This window comes from Magallana gigas, chromosome 3, assembly GCF_963853765.1.
Source record: "Magallana gigas chromosome 3, xbMagGiga1.1, whole genome shotgun sequence".
In the NCBI taxonomy this organism is placed as follows: domain Eukaryota; kingdom Metazoa; phylum Mollusca; class Bivalvia; order Ostreida; family Ostreidae; genus Magallana; species Magallana gigas.
In genome coordinates, this window is record NC_088855.1 from 7,045,087 (window position 1) to 7,068,000 (window position 22,914).

Below are 22,914 nucleotides of genomic sequence, written 5' to 3' on the forward strand. Positions count from 1 at the left end.
TCAAAATATCTCAAATTGGGGACCAAGAGATTTCACAGCATAGTTGACATTGTTCAACTCATTTTATTCTGTTTGTATCCTGATTTGAGTAGATAAAGTGAATCGTTGTGTTTAAACGAAATATCAATGGATTTTGAAAACGGGGACCCGGAAGTGCCAATCTGAGGACTTGAGTGTAAAGTATGGGGACCCTGCTCCTTATAATCAAACAAAACTGAGGACCTTATCTAGATAAGACTAAATTCTTAAAAAAAATAATGGAAACGTTCATTGCAGAAAAAACTTTCACTACCAACGTTAGCGTTTTATGTATTTTTTCTGCAATGGCGCCATCTTAATATCCCACATGGATCCCCATTTTCTGAGGATTCATACAATGATATATGATTAATTGATAATTGATCATTTCAACATTCAACAAATGAGATTTAAAACGTTTGAAAAATGTTATGTGATTAAAATCTTAAATCGCGAGGAATACTTGTACCGACAACATAAAATCCTAATCCTCACATAACTACGTGTATAGTTTGGGAACTTAGGCATGATAAATTTATTTATTTATTTTTTAAATATATTTAACTGAGAGCCAATAACACACACAGTACACCTTTTGATATTGACATATGAATCCAATTTAAATTAAACTGATGACAAAACACACACGGTACAACTTTGGGGAATTACACATGAATAAAGTATACACTAAACTGAGGACCTAATACACACGGTACAACTTTGGGGACTTACACATGAATAAAGTATACACTAAACTGAGGACCTAATACACACGGTACAACTTTGGGGACTTACACATGAATAAAGTATACACTAAACTGAGGACCTAATACACACAGTACAACTCTGGGGACTTACACATGAATAAAGTATACACACTAGACTGAGGACCTTATACACACGGTACAACTTTGGGGACTTACGCATGAATATAGTATACACACTAGACTGAGGACCTAATACACACGGTACAACTTTGGGGACTTACACATGAATATAGTATACACTAAATTGAGGACCCAATACACACGGTACAACTTTGGGGACTTACACATGAATAAAGTAAACACTAAACTGAGGACCCAATACACACGGTACACGTTTGGGGACTTGCACATGAATATAGAATACACAAAGTAAACATTGCAGACTTTAACAAATATTAAGCTTTATATTGAAATTATCAAATATAGACGATTAAAGTCACAATTTACTGAACTTTCAAACGTTTCCAGGGCAATTTTGCACCTTTTTTTCGCCGATCCTACATTCACCACTAAATTATAATTTATAAACTTTTGTTCAGAGTATGAGCTAAAGGCTATTCAAGGTATAAGCTGAAAGTTGCATTATTCTTCTTCCGTAGTTATTATAACAAAAATAAGTATTTTTATGTCATTCAAATCAAAATTTTAATTGTACGCAGCATGATCACAATACCACGTTTTTGCAGCACAATAAATTTCTGAACATTACAGCTCCTGTGAGCCTCGTATTAACATATTTACATTTTGATATAATAAATAAATTTCTTACTGCTCTACAACAAATTAACACTAATATAAGTAATCAAAATTTATTGGCAAATATTTTCATACAATTGATAAAATTGCAATTAAAGTTGCAATTATAGTTATCATTTATCATACACTTTCAATCCATTCATGTCAGTTTAAAACTCCACTTAAACATAGGATTTAATGCTGTAAGAAGTTTAAAAAACATCTCCATCCAAATTAATTAACAAATTCTATGTAAAACAATATACTATTTGATCATACACAAATCATTGATAAAATTGTCGTACTTAACAGTTAATTAACATTCTCTGCATATTGATTACAATACTTAAAATCAGCCAATTATTTATTTCCAAATCTCCAAATCATCCCAAACAATCAAATACCTCGTATGTATAGTGCATGTGCATACTAGCTGTAAACGATGCATCATTCATATCATTGTCAACTCTCAACATCCACAATGAAGTAATTCATTTCAACAGTATGAAATATGTCAATATCTACTTCTCCAACATTTCATCAGTGCAATTTGTAAATTTACAAATTCAAATTATTCAGAGTTTTCTAATGCTGTCAGTTCACTCCAAAACCGAATTGTAAAACACTATATATATATACATGCACATACAACATATTCTCTACATTTTGATTAAAATAACCAATTCTTATATCTATCATTAAAACATTTCAACAAATCTACAATTCTTGTGAATACAGTACACATTCTGTTGTTCATACAACTATCATCAATGCACATCAACAGTACAATTAATTTTTATATAGCAAATCTAGCTCATTAATATAATTTGCAGTATGCAAAGTTACTAAATATTTTCTTAATTTCTAGTACATTATATATTTGTCAAAATCTATTTCCAAACATCAAATCAAATCAATTACCAATTATTGTATAATTCATACAAATACTAACTGTAACCATAGTCATTCATACAACCAACAATGAAGGTAGATATACCAGTACACAATTTGCTCATTAAAACTACATGTCCAGTCACTGTAATATTTATTCCAATCCCTCTGTATTTCAATGTCAATGCTAAAATTAATCAAGGTCTATACCCAAAATATCTGAAAAAATTTTTTTTGTCATTTCAAGTTAATGTCAACTAAAAACACAAAACCATATTAGTTTTACAGTTGTATTAATCAATTCCAGCTAAAGTTATCATGGCCCTTATTCCTTAGTTATTTTACAAAGGTGAATGCTCATCACAGCAGCAAACATGACAACAGTATGTATTGGTAAAGCTATACATGGAGTATTTTCTACAAATTCGCTAATCCTCACACTTCTGTGCTTTATACAATATATGAAAATTGATGTCCACAAGCTATAATGAACTTGTAATTACTTCATTAACAAAGCAAATAAAGACAAAAAATCAGCATTTTCTTTGTTTTTTTATAAGGTTGTACACTTGATCTTTCACATTTCTCCAAGTTCTTTTGGAAAGGATTTTATCCTTTTTTAAAACATTCTCGATATCGTTCTTGCCAGGAACTTTGGACATTGCAATAAAATGGGAAAAATGCTTGTTGACTGAATTCATTTCAGATGGATTCCATGGTTTTTTCTGTGTTTTGTGACGTTTGCCTGCAGAATTTTCATCGGTAGATCTGCCATCAGAGGGTGCTTTCCTTTTCCCTAAAATTACGAGTTTTACAATATAAATTGGTTGATGATATGGTTGGAATGTGAAAAATGCAAATAACTAAGAAGACATACAGTACCGCAACATTTTTTTTCACAAGATAAATGATAGAATTTACGCACGATAGGACAGGCTTAATGCATGATAGAACAGGATACATGCATGATACAATAGGATTTATACACCATAGGAAAGGATATACTATGCATGTTCATAATTAACGAATAATCACGATATATGATCTTCACGATTTACCCGAAAATGGCATAATTTGATAAAGAAAATGTAGGAAATAAGAAATATTATGCAGAATTTCATTTTATTAAAAAAGTCAAATTATTACGAGCTGCGTCGTTAGAATAAATTCATTGGAAAAATAAACTAAAATGATGTATGAATTATCTTTATCAATAATCAAAATACAATGCGTGTTCTTTAATAATATATAATCTATCTAAATATTATCATTTTTTTTATTGAATTAAATAAACAAATTAGATGACATGCAAGTTAATGTTTACACAGTAATTCAAAACACTCTCTGCGTACGATTTAATATGTCAGACATACAGTTACATATGTTATCTTGTTCCAAAGAATTTTCGATTGTACACATTATCCTATCATCTCCAAATGTTACTTATGTCTTCTTTTTAAAAATATCTTTCGACTTAAGAACTTCAATACATATAGCTTAATATTGTTAATTTGATGGAATGTTTGATAAAGATTTGCATTATTTGTTCCAATATTATTGTTAACGGAGCGATGAACGACTTATAACTTTAAAATAAAATAGCTTGCTTACGAAAAGGCAGGATACAGCTAACACGATAGGATAAATGGAGAAACTGATAAAATATAACGATAAACCTGATAAGATTACTGTACGTTAGGATAGGAATAATGCACGATAGAACAGTTTACACGCGCGATACAATAGTATTCATACATTGATAAAGGATTGTAAAATAAATAACTTTGCAGGTGCCATAATTTCATATCTCATTCTGGCTAAATATTTTTAGAGAAGTAAAAAGGAATTTGTCATCTGCATCTATCATACATGTATATGTAATATGAAAGATACTAAGTATATAAAAACTTTCTGTATAAATTACATGGTCTTGACATGTACTTGATTTTTGACTGAAAATTCTTCACATTATGAGCAGACAGAAAATATGGTAATGCCAGTGATGAAGTTTATCAACTATATTCATGAGTCGTATTTAAGCTTTGTTTTTGTCTTGTTTTAAGAAAACAAATTAACTAAGAAAATTGTTTTTTTTTTGTAAATCAGAATTTGAAATCTTTCCACTCAATTAGAAACATATTTTCTAACAAATATATTCTTGGGAAAAATGTCAGTATGATAATTAAAATACATCTGTTGGGAACTGTTTTGTTATGGATGGGGGAGATGTAAGAAGTTTTTCAAAGATGCATATTGTTCAGGAAACATTTAGTTTAAAAGTATGACCCTGTGTGGACTGAAGCTTGACTGTTAATGTACCCAACATTTAATCTTGAGAACTGCTCTTTTTTTTTTCATGCATCTAGTTTAAAGTAGAATATACCAGAAAAGGAGAATATACCAATAATAAATGTGTACTGAAATAAGGGTACAGACCTTCAGCGCTTTTATTATGAAGACTGTCTTTATCAGTCTGGTAATCCATTTCTCCATCACTCTCATCAGCACAGGACCCGTCAATTTCCTTTACCTCCTCTGGAAAAAATAATCAAAAAACGATAAGAGTAAGTTATGAACATTAATTCTTATACCATATATACAAGAAATTAGAATTCTTACCTTCATTAACTAATAAGAGGCCTACAGGCCTTGACAGTCACCTGAGTACCATATCATTTAGATTAACCTGGCTGAGGGTCTCGTTTTTGCATTTAAGCTTCATTTTGGAGTCTAAACCCTAATCCAAATTTTAATTTTGGTTAAAGGTCATATGAAACGATTTTTAACACTATGATTTTCTTTCATGAATATAAAGCTTGGTATAAACAAATGTTAAAATACATGATGCAAGATTTTTTTGCCTTTGCATTACTGAGAAATAACCGTGAAAATTGAGCACCTGAAAAAATTCTTGCCCGCTTATCGTTTTTAATTTTGTGGATTTATGACGTCACAAAGACCCACCGATGTAAACAATGCATTAAAACTGGTGTAATTTTACAGTAGTTTATCGATTAAATTTTAGTAATTTTTGCATATATGAACGTGTCTTTCTTTTCAAATGAGATCATTTGATTTCGTAGTAGCCTACAGATGACTTAGTTTTAATTGGTCGTTAATGAATAAATCTAATATCAGCTTCTCACAAAAGTAAAATCATGATGAAGATCCCGTTCTGGAGTGGAAATTTAACGAAAGAAATGCTCAAACATTTACAGCTGATTAATGAATTATCCTTATCCTTTTGAAATAGAAACATCATTTTCTTCTTCGGTACGTATAATGATTGAGCTACATTTAAAGGGAATTAAAGCATTTAAATTGATTTGATTTATTTTGTCACATAGAAAAGTATATAAGGCAGGCCAATGAAAATGTTTGAGGCATTGTGTACATAGTTTGTATTTAAGAGCTGCTATAAAATGCCGCAAAATTATTCTTAAATTTTATTTCGAAATAATATAAATTTCTGACTTATTGATATATATACATGTAGCAATATCTTTAGAAAATACTTTGTGTACACGTGTATTAACGTTTATTAAATTAGATCGCGGAAATATGGCATTTAAGGATTTAGAAATGTATCGGTAAAATAAATCGGTTGTTTGATAAAAATAGTTGTGAACGAATGTGAAGATAATCAACAGATTTTATTAAGAACAAGCATCAATAATGATAAAAAAAAAAAAAAAACGAAAGAAAACATTGCGGAAGAAAGTGAGATAAAAGGGATCTGTGAGTAAACACCGCACATACACGTTTTAAAATCAAAACACCGCACATTCAAGTACACGTTTCAAAAACAAAACATTTGAAGAAATTTCTCTTAGACTAAAAATAATTAAATGGTAACATATTTGTGAATTATTATTATTATAGCGTACACGCTATTACATGTAAATAAAAACGCACACGATTTCATTTCTTGAGAGAAAAAATACTGACGTGGTTGATTATTGTATAATTATACAAGTTTTTATATAAAATAGTATTTTTTTTCTTTTAAAATGCTGCAAAATGACATGGATATTTGTATTCACAACATAGCTTTATAAGGCGATTGGGTCTTACTGACGTCATAAGCAAGGGAGGTAAGCCGCGTAAGTCAATGTTCCTTTTCCCGATTAAGTAATTTTGATCGACTGTGGCGCTCACATTTTGCATAAAATATCCAAAAAACAATGTCAGTTTTATTAAATAGGCACTTATGAACTCATTCCCGTATATAACTCAATATGGTCAGGATATCGTTTCATATGACCTTTAAAAGAAACTTGCAGACTTTAACGGTAAACTTTTATAACATTCAGTTTCGCTAATAATGCACACGTGCAGTTAATTCTTAAATTATGGCAGCAATATGTTACATGTACCCATGTGAATTAATTGACCTAAAAAAAAGTCATTCACTATACGGCCAAATTTATCCCCCCCCCCCCCCCCCCCCCCCGAAAAAGCCCCAACCCCTGCCCCACTCCCAGTGAATTTCACAATTTTACAGTACAACAGTCCACAATAAACATACTATACTAAACCAAATCTAAAATCAAATGTTATCAAAAGTCTATAGATCAAACTTGCACAGGAGGAATAAATAATCACCATTGAAATATAACAAATGAGTTCATTTTAATAATCTATTCACAACACTGAATCCTTCCCTGTCTATATGCCTATCATCATTTAAAGAAAACAACTCACCCTGATTATTAAAGAGCATCTCTGTGACATTTTTCCCCTCGTTAATTAGCATCAACATCTTGGAGATCTTTGTTTTTTGAATGATATCCAATGGTTGCCGATAAATTTCTCTGTGGACTCTTATGTCATGGCCAAGGAATTTGGCTAACTGATCCTGACCGTTTTCACTAAGCTCATGGATTTGTGCCATTGTGGCAATGTGTTTTCTGAGGTTTGTATGGGTTATAATGTTTCCATAGCGCAATTCTATTTTCCCACATATTTCATTCAATACGTCACTTGCCTTTAGTGTTCGTGTGGAGGGTGATGGTCTAGCAAATAAATATTTTCCACATACATTTGCATCACTTCTTTTCTGCATTAAGAGATCAATGCATTTAATCATCTCTGGAGTAAGTAATATTGCAACTTTTCTTTCCTGTTTGCCTTTGAGTTCAATTCGAGTCAAAGAACGACAAAGCTCAATTTCCACGTCTGACAAACTTGATTTAAGTTCGTCATCGTAGGGAACACTGTTTTGTGCTTCAATAGCTTGCTTGTAATTGTCTACAGTAATACGCTGCACATCGCCTCCACGCTTCCTGTTAAAGAGAGTTATGTGACATAGCGTCATCTTTGCCAGCTCAATGTAGAAAGCTGAATCATTCGACAATTTCATCAAAAGTTCTTTGATTTTTTCTTTTAGGTAGGAATTAAGCTTGTACACATCCTCGCATAGAGGTAACATTTTTGGCGCATTATACTTTTTCTCACTCAAAGTTTGTCGCGCGCGGGAAGAGATGAGATCGTTCCAATCAGACTCGTACAACTGAATAAAGGCTGATCCATTCTCTTGTTTTGTTATATCTGACTCAATAATTCCATCTGATCTATAAATCCTTGCACATCGTTGAAGACTATACCCTATTTTCAGTGCAAGTGAAGGAGTTGCATACATATGTGTATCTTCACTAAATCCAGCAAGGGACTTCACACATGACACAACATTGTTAAATTTCTCAGGACTAAAACAATCCTCAATCTTCTGGATACCCCATTCAGGTGTCTTTTTGGCTTCTCCAATTAGTCTGCCTAGTTCTCTCATTCTGCAGCTGATGTGGTTAGATGTATGTTCCTGGATGTCCTTATTTTCATACAGGCGCTTTCCAAATTTCAGTATGAGTGGATCGCGATATATATACATATAAATGTCATCTTGAGACATGGATAATAAAACATCTTTGTAAAATCCTCCATTAATATGTTCTGGAATAGGTAGTAAAAAACGACCTTCTTTCACTCCTTGATTTTTTTTATCAGTCTGCTTACTAACACATGTCTTAAAATGATCACTCAATGAAGTTTTGGAGTACAAACCCTTGCAACCACTACGTGGTATAAATTCACTATGTGCTCTGGTCTTCTGCTCTCTATACTTCGGTATTAATGTTCCAGTTCCATTTTTCAGAACGTTGAAGTTGTGATCCCAGTCTCCTTCATTTCTTATTGTTTTCCAAATTTCTTTTCTTTCGGCACTGTTTTTGGGTAAGGAAAGAGCCTTAGCTACAATAACTTCATTTTTGTGCATTGTTTCCAAGTGTCTAGCCAGTTTTGGGTACAATTTTCCACAAAATTTGCATGCATGTTTTTTGTCCCATTTCTGCTTTCCTTTCTCTGTGTTGGTTTTCTGTACAGTGATAGTTTCCAAAGGGATAAATATTGGCACAACAATACTTCTCTCAGAATCATTACTGTCACTGACATAATCGGGAGGATTGGATGAATCTTTCAAATGTAGCAAGGAATGAACTGCATTGTCATCTGTATCACTAGAACCCCTATGAAAAGGAATTGTATTAATTCAATCTGACAAATAGCAAAACTCATGTTTCTATAAAGTTCACTACTGATGTACTTAAATTTAGCAAATTCATTAAAATATAAGAAATACTAGACATGATCTCATTGCGAGCAACAAATAGGTTTTCTGTTTGATTATGAAGTAATGACAGGGTTCAACTAATATGTTGACATTATTTCATTTCTAAAATTTAATAAATCCACCTTAATTGGGCAAAATCATAACAAATACAATAACTTTATTAAAATCCAAAAATCTTAAGAAGGGCTTAACTAAAAGCCCGAATGATTTTATGCATTACTTAACAAAAACTGGAAATTAAAAGGCTTAATATAAAACAATTCATTTTACTAGGTACAAATTAACAATTCTTCTGAATCAGATTTGGTACGAGTTACTATATTAATTTTCTCAGACTAATTTTTGGCCCAACACTGCAGAATTAAGATTTCCAAAAAAGGTCATTTTTAAGAGGCAATATCTCTGCAATGTGTTGGAATCACTTCCAGTGACATTCAGAAGTGACGGACAACCTGCCCATAATCAAATTTGGTAAGTTTAAAACATATTTTGATGAAGAAAAAAAATCCAAATTTTTAATTTAAAATTTTTTTAAAACAGTTTTCCAAAAATGCCATTTTAGCAGACCAGAAGTGACGGATGATCAGGGTATTAGCTGAAAATAAGGAATCTACAGTATATTCTTGTTTTTGTACATACCTAGTTTCAAAAGGGATAGATATTGGAACATCAATACTTTTCTCAGAATCATTACTGTCACTGACATAATCGGAAGGATTGGATGAATCTTTTAAATGTAGCAAGGAACAAACTGCATTGTCATCTGTATCACTAGAACCCCTATAAAAAGGAATTGCATTAATTCCATCTGACAAATAGCAAAACTCTGTTTCTAAAAAGTTAAGTACTGGTGTACCGTATTTTCCCGACGATAAGTCGGTATTTTTTTCTCTGAAGCAGAGCACTCGACTTATCGTCTTGATCGACTTGTCAAAGGCTTGAGGTCAGAAAATTGTGAAAATAGTATTAAAAACCTTGGTTTTAATCATCTTGAGCAGGCTGTGTTATAGAAAATTACGCTGTTGAATTCAATGTTCATCTTTAATTATTATCATTTTCACTCATCTGTTAACACTAGAGTACATATTAATAACAGTTATTGAACAATGGTGCATTGTCTTTAATCAATTAAAAGTTTTACCGTTCCGTTTTTATAAACACATTGTCACATGATTCCATATATCACTATAGTGGGAAGATAATATTGCGCAGTAAAATTGAAACCAAACTTGGATGGAAAAAAATATTGCAGTAGGTCCGGGGAGTGTTTCAAAGTTTTATTATTTTATTAGTAAAGAGTTGTTAGTGGAAAGTATAAATAAGAAATATTTTATGGTCAAAATCAATTTTAAAATACGTAATCGGCAATTATCAACTCTACTGTTTATACGGTAGACTGATCCCGGTTGTGTTAATAATCTTGCTAAGGCTGACATCTATAGGCCTACGGCAATTTCACTCCCTGTGTACATAAAGAGTACCGTTATAAGAGTGATTATAGTTCATTAATTAATTATTGTCCAATTCTTTATAAAAAATTTAGGAAACGTATGTATGTCGTATATAGTCATTATCAAGTCGTACAAATGATCGATCTATTCTAACAGTGTCTCTGTAAAACAATAGCGTGTAACTGTATTACTGGATACAAAGTAAACAAGTTTCATCAAATCATAGTAATTGCTAAGCTTTCTGCACTTGAAATCCCCCTTTGAAGTCCGACACGAGACAGGTGCATGCCTCTGACACCGGAAATTGTTAAACAAACATTGACCATGCGCGGAGTCAACAGGTGGCTGGTTACGTAATGGCGAATACACTGGCGATGGTCATAGTGGATAATTATTTTAATGCATGGGAATAAAATATTTCTGTCAAAGTATGTTTAGTTTTGCATAACACGCGATATCGGGAATTGTTTACAATGCAAGCGACTTTGTAGATGTTGTCGGTATTTGAAAATATGATGCATAAGTATAAAGAGTAATTGTCTAAATGTTAATCATTAATAATAATTGGTAGCAATATCGGGGACATAGTGGTATTATACACTGATAATGTTACTGCAGTTTTATACACCATTTTGAAGCGATAAGTTCGACGTGTCGTGTGAATCGACGTATCGCAGGATTTTGTTAAAATTTTGGCTAAAAATGAGCAATTCGACGAGTCGTCCACATCGACAATTCGTCAGGAAAATACGGTACTTTAACCAATAAATTTATAAATATAAATAATATTGAATTTGCTAGAGGTATGTTAATTTTTATAGTGATTACTAAACAACAAATTAAGACTGATGAACCCAATTCTGTATAAAATTCAAATCATTAATTATACTCTTATTTTTATACAATCCTTTATAGACTTTACAGAACCTATTCTTGTAAATAATGATCAGGTAGAAAAAAAAAGAATCTGCAAAATTCCATTTTTTAAAGTGTCTACTTACTGATCAGTATCTTCTGAAGGTGAATAATCAGAATCATTGGAATCCGAAAAAGAAAACTCATCATCATCACCAACAAAATCATGGTGTATAAAGCTGTCAAGTTTCTCTGGAAAATCTGTGGCATTCCCAGGTACACGGCTGTCAAGTTCCTCTGGAGGATCAGTGGCATTCCCGGGTACACAGCTGTCAGGTTTCTCTGGAGAATCCGTGGCATTCCAAGGTTCACTGCTGTCAGGTTTCTCTGGAAAATCCTTTGCATTCCCAGGTACACAGCTGTCAAGTTTCTCTGGAGAATCTGTGGCATTCACAGGTACATTGCTGTTAAGTTTCTCTGGAGAATATATGGCATTCCAAGGTACACTGCTGTCAGGTTTCTCTGAAGAATCCGTGGCATTCCAAGGTACACTGCTGTCAACTTTTTCTGGAGAATCTTTGGCATTCCCAGGTACACTGCTGTCAAGTTTCTCTGGAGGATCTTTGGCATTCCCAGGTACACTGCTGTCAAGTTTCTCTGGAGGATCAGTGTCATTCTCAGGTACACTGCTGTCAAGTTTCTCTGGAGAATATGTGGCATTCTCAGGTACACTGCTGTCAGGTTTCTCTGGAGAATCTTTGGCATTCCCAGGAACACTGCTGTCAGGTTTCTCTGGAGAATCTGTGGCATTCTCAGGTACACTGCTGTCAAGTTTCTCTGGAGAATATGTGGCATTCTCAGGTACACTGCTGTCAAGTTTCTCTGGAGAATATGTGGCATTCCCGGGTACACTGCTGTCAGGTTTCTCTGAAGAATCTGTAGCACTTCCAGGTACACAGCTGTCAGGTTTTTCTAGAGAATCTGTGGCATTCCTAGGTACACTGCTGTTAAGTTTTTCTGGTGATTCCGTAGCATTCCGAACTAAAAAAAAAAAAAATATGTATGTCACTTTTGGACAAAAATAAAATTAATTAAGGTTGTCTAACCAATCACGATAAACAGTTTTATAAAAAAGAATGCAACATAATTATAAGATGAGGGCTTTATTTATTTAACTGGCATGGTAAGAAAAAATCAAATTTAATAGCTACATTTTTGTAATTTAAATATGTAAATTAATAAAGAGGACTTATCTAAAATTGACAGGGGTCTTTTTGAGTATCCGAATATCTAAAATCGACAGGGGTCTTTTTGAGTAACCGATTGCAAAGTTGTATAGTGAAAATTTATTTTGAAGCTGACAAAATATATTTTATTAATATTTCTATTTAAATTTTCACTTAACCAATTGGTCAATGAAGTTCCTAGTTTCACTTGCTTCTAATAAGATTTTACGTGCCCCAAGCAATCGAATAGTTGTGAATATACCGGTAAATCCCTGAAGTCTTTATTCTTCATTACTTTTTCCATTTTTTTCAATGTTACACAATTTATTGTAAATGGACATGTATGTATGACTTCTAATAGCAGCTGTATGCTTGCAATACAACAAAGTGGACAACTGAATCTTTTTTACATGTCTTAATGGTAACTGATTAAACTGACAAAACTTAAAATGAACTGGAGGGATTTATATCAAGGGTGATAATTGGTAACTAGTTAATTACCTGGTACATAACACAGCTTATTCAAGTGCAAGTCCCCATAGCTGTACCGTGTGTATCAGGTCCTCAGTTTAGTGTATACTATATTTATGTGTAAGTCCCCAAAGTTGTACCGTGTGTATTAGGTCCTCAGTTAAGTGTATATTATATTTATGTGTAAGTCCCAAAGTTGTACCGTGTGTATTAGGTCCTCAGTTTAGTGTATACTATATTTATGTGTAAGTCCCCAAAGTTGTACCATGTGTATTAGGTCCTCAGTTTAGTGTATACTATATTTATGTGCCAATCCTCAAGTTTTACCGTGTGTATTAAGTCCTCAGTTTAGTGTATTCTATATTCATTGTGCAAGTCCCCAAAGTTGTAATGTTACTCAACATGATGGAAACAATTCAAAATTGAGATATTGGTTAATCAGATGAAATAAATAAACTCATGCAAATATAATCAAAAGAAAAAAAAAACTCTTCACAATGCTTAAAAACTTTAAATTCAGCAGGATTTAGACTGCTACTGCATATATAGCTTTCAAATTGTCATATACAGTCTAGACTGCCATAGCAACTCTCTGTCTTATGCGACCATATCAAGACCCACATAACATATTTTTCATTGATAAATTATGTCTTGAAACAAGTTATATCTTATTCTATACCAATATCAAAGACAACAAAAATGCTAAACTGGCTAATCTTATAATTGCATGGTTAATCTGATAATTTTTCTCGGGCAAATTGACTATAAAATTAAGTGGAACCCTCGGTATCTAGATTCTCATCTTGATTTGGATTAAATAATGGGGCGGGTGGGTGGATTTATTTTATATTATCTTTTAAAAACTATTATTTTCACCATTCATGTCCTAGAAATTACAACTGCTCTATTCCTGAAATATTTAAATTGTTAATGCTAATATGAGTATACAAACCCATTTGTAATCTTTTAATTTCAACTTAACTGCACATGCAGAAAGACATTTGTATCTTTATTATAAAAACATGACTGGAATCGAACGTTTATCCATGTTAAGCAGCCATTGCAATGTTTGTATGTGCCGAGCTTGATATTTTTCCCCTGAAATACACTGGAGCGGGTCATTTTCAGAGAGGTGGGCGGGGATGAGAATCTAAAAAGTAATTTTATGTGGCCTAATGGCCATGAATTTTAAAATACAGCTAATAATTAAATCCTACTTTTAAGATAAAAGATACCGTACATAATATTTTATCTATTTGAAACAATGTACTAAGTTAATAATGATTAATGTTGGATTGTCACATAAGACAGTCTAGATTGTATATAGATTGACTTTACTCCAAAGGACAAGTACTGTGAAATCATTAGAATTTGTGGTGGCTAAATATTTGTAGTATTTGTGTGTAGCACTCCCCCACAAATTTACACTCTTGACGAAAACACATTTTGAAAGAGTACCTGGGTAAGTCATCATACTAAAACTGAAAACCGATGCATCTATGAAATTTCATCCCCACAAATGAGCAATAACCCATAGTTCATGAAAATTGGCCCTCACAAATTCAAATAATACCACAGTAGTCTAATGATAACGAGTTACAACCTGTAACAAAACAAATAACAGAATATAATGCACAAAAAATGAAAAACGTTTTAAGGATGTGTATTACATGCACCTCTTTTGGACATCTACAGAAAAAAAATATATGTTGTCATTGGACAGCAAAAAAAGAAGGCCACATGCTATATCTGGTAGTTTTTAGGGCTGGGACGATACTGTACTGAGCCTATTCTGTACATATCACGATACATGAGGTGCAATACGATACATATCACGATACATTGCAATTAAATGAAAACATGAATAAAATTTATTCAACCTGCCGATGTATTACCGCATGTCCAAAGTTATTTTGTTATATTCATAATGAGCGTTGCACAATTTACAAATTACTTTAGTCTCGTGTACACTAGTTTTTCCTAAACAAGTACTCCAAAAGTTTTCCACACTCCATATTTAGCTTCCTAACAGTTTTGACAACTTTACGAGATTTTCCGCCATCTTTGTACTTTCATATTAGGCGCGCGGACTAAAAATAGCCGATATATGAAACTCGGATATTTTTGAAAAATTAAAAAAAGTTCGGTAAGGTATCGTTGTATTAATGGTAAATGTATCGATCCAAATATCGTCAAAATAAATACCGCGATGCACCGGTGCATCGGTGGATCGTCCCATCCCTAGTAGTTTTTGCCTGACTTTATGACGTCAGGCATATCAAAGGTTTAAAAGTTGCCTTCTCAGAAACAGTGCAGACAGTAAGAGCAAGCAATATCAAGATTTTCAAAAAAAGATTGACAGACAGACTAACAGGGGTAACAACAATAACATTCTTTACAAAGTGTGGGTATAATTATGATTACTTAAAGTGTAAAATACATACAAATTTAAACATCAACATGTGAAAATCTTTCATTAAATCACTTTCATTAAATCACAAAAACTTCCACAATCAACATATGCAATGTAGTAATTACCTTTCCTCTCCAAGGATAGATGTTGCCTGGGCCATAGTCATATACCAGTTCTGTATTAGAGGATAATGGCCTTAGAGAGAAAAAACAAATGACTGGCTTTTCATCAATCTCCATCACTTTTGGTCTACAATTTGGATGGATATGATCATCATTTAACAGACGTCCAAATGATCCATCTTCTTTTGAAGCATCAACCCTTGATGAAAATAAAATAAGCAACATAAATTTGAACCTTGCATAACTGGTATTGTCACAGTGAAAGATATGAAGACAAAATATCTAAAATTGCAAATCACTTCATAAGTTCTACATATATATGTGTATGTAATAAAATATAAAAACAAGGCTTTATATACGTAAAAGGGTATACTGAAACATTTTTAGAGCTAGATAATCACAGTTCACTAGGGCTGTGTATTGGTAAAGATTTTCTGATACATTACGATACTCGCTAGTCTTATTGAAAGCAACGGAGGTTGATGCAAACTATCCATGTAAACACTGAGGAGATCCAAAAAAATACAATAAACCAAGTGGTTTCTCACACAGCCCTCAGATTTTTGCTCTCTCTGGATTTATCATACGTTTTCAGAACATCTCAGTGATTATATGGAGAATTTACGTCACTCAAAAGTAACCTTCCTATTGCTTTCGACAAGTTTGGCAAGTATCTAGTACATTTTGGAACGATGTGTTTATTATGCGACAGACAGATGTAGTTAGACGATAGGGATAATTCATTTGATCATTTTCCCACCTAGATCTCATCAGAAATCGTTGGAGATATTAATATAGAACTTGTTTAAAAACATATGTTGAAGTAGTGATGTTCTAATCATTGATTATAATCTAAAATTAGTAGATTATTACCGCATTCTAAGTGCTCGATTATAAAAAGTTTCATTACAATTAATTGGTTGGGTTTTTATTTCCCTCTCGACAAGCGCATATCATATAGCAGAATATTTGAGACCCGAACTATCAATACACCAAAAAGGAGCTGCGGTTTAAAAATGGCTGATATGTCAGACGTGCGCTATCACTACCCGTGAAATAAAGCACAATCTCTTGTTTGGACATTTTTTTGTTTCAAGAAATTGAGTGTTGAACCATCTAGCTACTTAAGAACATCTTTTGAATACAGCATTTTTATGGCAAGAAATATTAAATAAATTGAAATATCAAAGGCCTATTAACAAGTCAGTTAATTGTATCTTGTTTCTTTACATTTTTTTAACACTTAACTAAGAAATATGACAAATTTTGATTATTATCGATAATAAGTTAGTTGCAGAGAGTCGATTATTGATTATGAAAATCTCACCGATTCCTATCACTAGCTTGAAGTGAGGACCTCATATAAATCCAAGACGGCGGGTGTCGTCCTTTTACTTTTCTAATTTACATTGAATATACTTTTTAACATGATTGAGACTGGGGTTTTCAGTGAATTTATCTATTGCAATACATACACCTTAGATTACCAATTTTAATCAATTTTTCCTTCAACAAATATCTAGAAACTCATTCTCCAACAACCAAGCCCTTGTATTCTTAACATAAACAATTAAACATGGTGAACATGATGTACAAATTAAGCAGCAAAAATTTCTTACCAAAAAGGCTTTCCTTTGAATGTAAATTCAAAAATATATGTGTCATCTACATCTGGTTCTTTCTCTAATAACTCTCCTTCATACGGTAATAGGAATTCATTTTGTCCAAATTCTTTCTTTGTAAATACACCTCTTCCTGAAAATAAATAAAGAACTTCCATTAGGGGTTGAAATTTACAAGATATACTTGCTGTATGCAAATTAAAAAATGAAATTGTGCGCTAAAAGAGACATGTGGTTGCCAACTTTTGCGAGTTACAAAATAATGGTCTAGCTTTTTCGGATTTTGAGGTTTATGATTATCCATTCAGATTTTAATTCAGAAGCTTACACTCAAGAAACTGTAGATGTAGAAACATTAGTTAGGGTGTTTTGAATTATCCCAGAATTAACCCTGTTAAACACAATCAGTTTTTTTCTTCTATCTTTATCCTAAAACAAGTCTCAATACAAACCCTAAAATCATTGAATTTCACAATTACAAACAAGTTCAAACTATACTCAGAAATACTAAATAGAATTCAAATGTTGGAATATTGACAGACTGTTTCCATGTACAAATTGTTAGGTTAAGAAATTATTTATACCTTCACAAATTAACAGAATCATGATATCACTGCATTTTAACAGCCCCTTAGGCATCTGACAAACACTGCATTTTAACAGCCCCTTAGGCATCTGACAAACATTTTATTATTTTATGTAGTAAAATGATCAATTTTAAAATTATATACAAGAATGGGTTCCTCAAATTATACAAAAAAAAAGATTTTATTCCAATGCAACCTAGTTCAAAATCACTTTATTGTATCTAATTGTTAATGATATAAACAATTTTTAGGATTGGTCTAATGTAGGGAAAACATTTTTTCCTTAAATTTAAATTATTTTGCAGAATATTTTTGTTGTACTTAATCATTAGGGCCTATATATTTTTACAAAGTTCCCAAGATAATTTCATTGTTTCCTGACTTTTTTCTAAACATTTTTAGGGTTTCTAGACCCTTGAGATCAACATGGGACCTATCAATATGTAAACCATCAAATTGAATTAAAATATTTTATCCTGCAACTACTTCTTGCATTGACAAAATAAAGGTAACCCAATAAACCAAAGCTATATTCGGTAAATGCCCCAATATAGCCTCATGCATTTAACTAACGTTCAAATACACTATGACATCATTTTTCTTGCTTGGTTTACGCCATGGTGTCATGGTTTCAACTGCAGATAGGCAGCAAAATCTGACGAATTAAGCTTATTTGAGATGCAAAATGTGATATTATGTTACAGGATAAACAAAATACATGATAACGTCTTAAAATATGGGCGATATTTGGGCTCGGTCCAAAAACATGAAGAACGCCTGGCAAGCTTTCTTTCCCTTGCCCAAATTCCATAGATTACTAATTAAATGGAGGAATTAATATCCGCGTAAAATCGCAAGAAGCCCCCTCCGCAGAATTTATACCGAGCGCAGCGAGAGGCGGGGGCCCCGCCTCGCGAAGCGAGGATTAATGGTAACACGTATATATGAAAAAATCAGTGAAAAATGAAAGTTGAATCAGGGGTACTAAGGCCAAAAAAAATTTCTTCCAGCTCTGGGCGCCGCCATCTTGGCAGCCATTGTGTTTTTAAAAAGTTAGTTCGATCATTGATTGAATGGTACTTATCGATGTTTATTGCCCCATAACTCGATTAAATAAGCCCAGTGCTTCAATAGAAGGTAATTTGAATTAAAAGAAATTAAAAAGGATACCAGAAAAGTTCCAATAGTGCTTCAATCAAGAAACACGACTTGTTCTATGTATGTCTTATCAAATTATCAGATGGAAAATTAAAACATTAAACGTCAAGAAACGGATCTTTTAGATTCTGAATAAAGTATTAAATTTTATTACATTGGCATTCATATGAATTAAATTGATGAACAATGAAAGAAGAAATTTAAAAAAATTCGGAATCACGTAACTCTCTTCGGCTATTTCCGAAGACAAAACTCGAACGTTTTACGTCTGAAATATGACGTCATAATGTAGACTGAGCACGCGACGTTTAAGTTTAACTTTGACGAATGATTTGAGTAGGCAACCATGCTGGCGGATCCTACTTTGTGCGTTTTAAATAGATTTTATTATACAAAAATCAAACTGCACTGTGTTAAATCTGCGCTCGGTCCAACGGTCACACCGTTTACATATTAGTCTCGTCATTATTTTCTGAGAGTTGAGAACCATAAAAAATATATATTTATTCGTGCAATTTGATTCAAACCAGCGGGATTGCATGGTCATGATCCATCACTTCTAGTGTTGTCAAATTGGTTGGAAATGATAATTGATTAATCGTTCAATCAGTTGTCTCTTACAAACTGATGATCGGCAAATAATTGAATCCATTACAAATTGTGTTCAATTCATTTAAATGAAACACTAAATAAAAGCTAATAAATAGGATGTATGCTGTATTGTTATCAATGAAAGTGTTACATATCTTATGAGATTAAAAAAACTAGTTTGCAACGGTTTTTATTTCACTAAATATTTAATTATTTTATTTATCTCAATAGGAACTCAAAAATATTGTTAACAATGAGATTTTTAAATACAATTGAAGGTCAAAGGTGATCAGTGCATGCTTTTAACATTAGATTTGTTATCTCTGTCTAAAGATATCCTTGATTCACATTTTGCTTATTTACTTGATATTTGTTAAAACCTCTTGGTTCAAAACTAATGACATTCATTCAACAGTATGAAAAATTTCCAAGTTTTCTCCTTTGAAACACCCCCACTAGCTTATCAGGTTTCAACACACAGCTAAAAAATATGATGTCTATGGGGATTTTGTACTGCAAAGTGACCCGCATGATAATGTTGAAAATTCTGTGAGGTATTTAAAGTGACTTCCGAATGGATGTCAACATTCCCCATTTGGCCCTATAATTATCTTGTTTACCATAACTGACCTTCTTTATATTTCATGCAAGAAGTAACTGGGAGGCCATTATACAATTGCCCCAAAACTTTTAGAAGTTTGAATGCAAAGTCTATGAAAGAAACACAAATTGATGAGTACCCGTAATCTTTACATTGCATTGTTTACAGACACAGTTCAAAGTTGAAAACTATCACTGCTCTAAAAAGTGATTTTGTTTACATGCTGAAAAAAATACACATATATGAAAATTGTATGTCAAAATAACTAAACCAAGCTATTCTGAATAGCTTTATTATCTACATAAGTTTTAAAAGCTATACTGGCGTGCGACCAATTCTCGCCAAGTACCATTTCTCGCCAGTACATTGCGACATCATTTTTCATATACCGGTATTATTTTTTGTTTTGATAAAATGACTTCACAATGTACTTGCGAGAAAAAGTACTCAGCGACAACTGTTCGCACGCCAGTATAGCTAAATCAGGAGATTGTGTTGGAGCTGTATAAGCCATAAGAAATAAGTTTTGTTCCTGTGAATTTTTCTGAGTGACAAATGATATTGTTTCAATTAAATTATCTTGACTATTTTCCCTTTCATCTATTTTAATTGCACCTTTATCACAGGTATGTGTATTTCTATTAAAAACTGTCCAAATGTACTGCATCAATATATTTGGACAAACTATAGATAGATGTGGTATGTTCACAATTTTTATACGTTTTAAATAAATTTCTAAGGCCTATTCCCCCCCCTGGAAAATTAAAATTTCTTAAATTTACACAGTAAGATGACCAAATGTATGCCTTGGAACCCTCCGCCCCAACCCCAGGGAAAACTAGGCCTAGCATACAACCGAGAAAAAATCCTGGATCGCACTTGAGCGTTATGCACAAAGATATTTCTTTCATGATTTGCAAGGGGATTTTAAAAAGTATACATTGTGCATTTCTCGGAAAGTTCACTATACAACCCGTCTTAATAAGATTTTCATTTTTAATGTTAAGCAAATCGTTATGGAAGAAAATCACCGAGTGCGAGTACCCCCCCCCCCCCCTTCCACAGCACATCGTATTTCAAGTTTACATCACAAATGTCATCGAAACATGTAATCAACATACCTTTATTCGGAGTTTCTTTAATATAAAAGGCATTCCGGTCAATGATTCTTTGACCATGTTGACCTGGCCTTCCCCGTTCCCTCCGACTTTACTTTTCCCCCGCTTCAACAAAATGGCATTTCCGTTTTCTATACACACGCGCATGCGCATTTCGAACATGTGTATCGTCAGAGGTGCGTAAGTGAAGATGGCAACTACAATCCGCACGGTATCTGTGTAATCACATGTCTGATGAAAACCCGAAAATGGGACTAGATACTTTTCGATATTTTTTAGGTTTAGAACATGCTATTTTTTTTATTTAAGCAATAAAAAAATATGGGGACTTAAATCAAGTCCCCAGACTATTTGAGGTCCCCATTTTACGACTTGCGTATCTGAGGCAGGCCCCCAGTTTGGCAGAACCACACACACACAAACACTAGCATACAGTAGATGACAAGATACTAAAACTGAATTCAGGTCACCGTTTTATCGTAAAATGCGTTGTTCATTTTTCATTGCCCCTCGAGAAAAAAATGGAGAGAAATGGGCGTTGTTACTTACTGTCTGCGTCCACCGAGCGGACGAAAGACTGGAGTTCTCTGAGGGTCGGGCGTTTCCCCATCTGAAACAGGACCCTGCCCAGCTCGTCCGCCGATATCATGCCGTCCCCATTCTTGTCGAACATGGTAAACGCATCAAAGAGCTCTATATATAGTAACAGCAGAAAAACACTCACTAGTTACCGATTTAGTTTGAATTTTGTAAAGTGTCGATTCTGATGTCTTTCTGTTAAATTTTAATATTTTTTAGAAAATTATTTGGCTTTCATTCGAAGTTATAAATACATGTATTGCCTGTATTCTTTCACTGGTGAAACATATTTTGAATTCCTTAAAACTTGCACTGTGGTTGTTGCTATCGTCAAAATGACATTTGATTATTTTTTTTTCGCAAGTTCACATTTTGTTTCAGTATACCGGTACCTTGAACTTTTTCTTTACTAAGCTGGTGTTTGGTAGCTTTCCTCTTGGCGATTTCTCCATACAGGACCTATAAAAAGACAAACAATAATGAACCATGAATGCTCAAAGATTTAACATGCTTAGCTGACCAAAATATTCTTGCTGTGAATTAAAATCAACTTTAGATCAACGGGATATATTTACATCTGCCGAGTATGATTCCGTCTATTTCTTACGGAAACTTATAGTTAATTCATAAGTGGTAGAAACTGACAGGACTGAAATCTACACGCCCCATTTATTGATCAGTCGAAACCTACAGTGACCTAGGAAAAATCACGGACTGCACGAAATAATCATGAGTATTTCAGACTCAAGTTCCCAAAGGATACGATTTAGCTGTTTCTTTTAGCTAACATATTACTAATATACATTAAACAGTAATTTAGTGAATTTTACTTACTGTTTACAATTATTTCATTAATTTGTTGAAAGAAAGATGTAAATATAAACAATAAAATGCTTTCTTTGATGATTTATGCGGGTTATAAAGGTAGCGATCATTGCAGAAATGATTTTTTGATATTACATGTATCTGTAATCGAGGATGGTGGGCGTTTTCTTTATGCTGCTGTCGTTTTTTTTCACGAGAATTGACACAAGGTCCTCACAGGAAATTACAGCATAAACGACGCGATTTTCGGTGGTTCGGT

At 33.0% G+C, this 22,914-nt stretch overlaps 2 protein-coding genes and 1 long non-coding RNA gene across 5 annotated transcripts in view; all 3 read right to left on the bottom strand.

Moving 5' to 3' along the window:
- The window catches only part of LOC105319316 (uncharacterized), a 35,638-nt gene that overhangs the window by 2,531 nt on the left and 10,193 nt on the right, over positions 1–22,914 (bottom strand). For all 3 annotated transcript variants that reach the window (XM_034483396.2, XM_066078309.1, XM_034483394.2), the window contains exons 3-4: positions 22,223–22,289; positions 21,801–21,944 (exon numbers count right to left, since the gene is read on the bottom strand). In XM_034483396.2, the coding sequence (XP_034339287.1) occupies positions 21,801–21,944; positions 22,223–22,289 (211 nt within the window). The remainder of the gene's footprint in view (positions 1–21,800; positions 21,945–22,222; positions 22,290–22,914) is intronic.
- Positions 1,562–13,443, bottom strand: LOC136273262 (uncharacterized). The gene is made up of 6 exons (XM_066077655.1): positions 13,437–13,443; positions 11,489–12,383; positions 9,676–9,816; positions 7,116–8,932; positions 4,848–4,946; positions 1,562–3,207 (listed from the first exon to the last, which is right to left on the bottom strand). The coding sequence occupies exons 1-6, from the start codon at positions 13,441–13,443 to the stop codon at positions 2,945–2,947; spliced, it is 3,222 nt and encodes a 1,073-aa protein (XP_065933727.1). The 3' UTR covers positions 1,562–2,944.
- On the bottom strand, positions 13,478–17,629 carry LOC105342441 (uncharacterized). The gene is made up of 3 exons (XR_010711748.1): positions 17,194–17,629; positions 15,578–15,773; positions 13,478–14,728 (listed from the first exon to the last, which is right to left on the bottom strand). It is a non-coding gene; the product is annotated as an uncharacterized lncRNA (long non-coding RNA).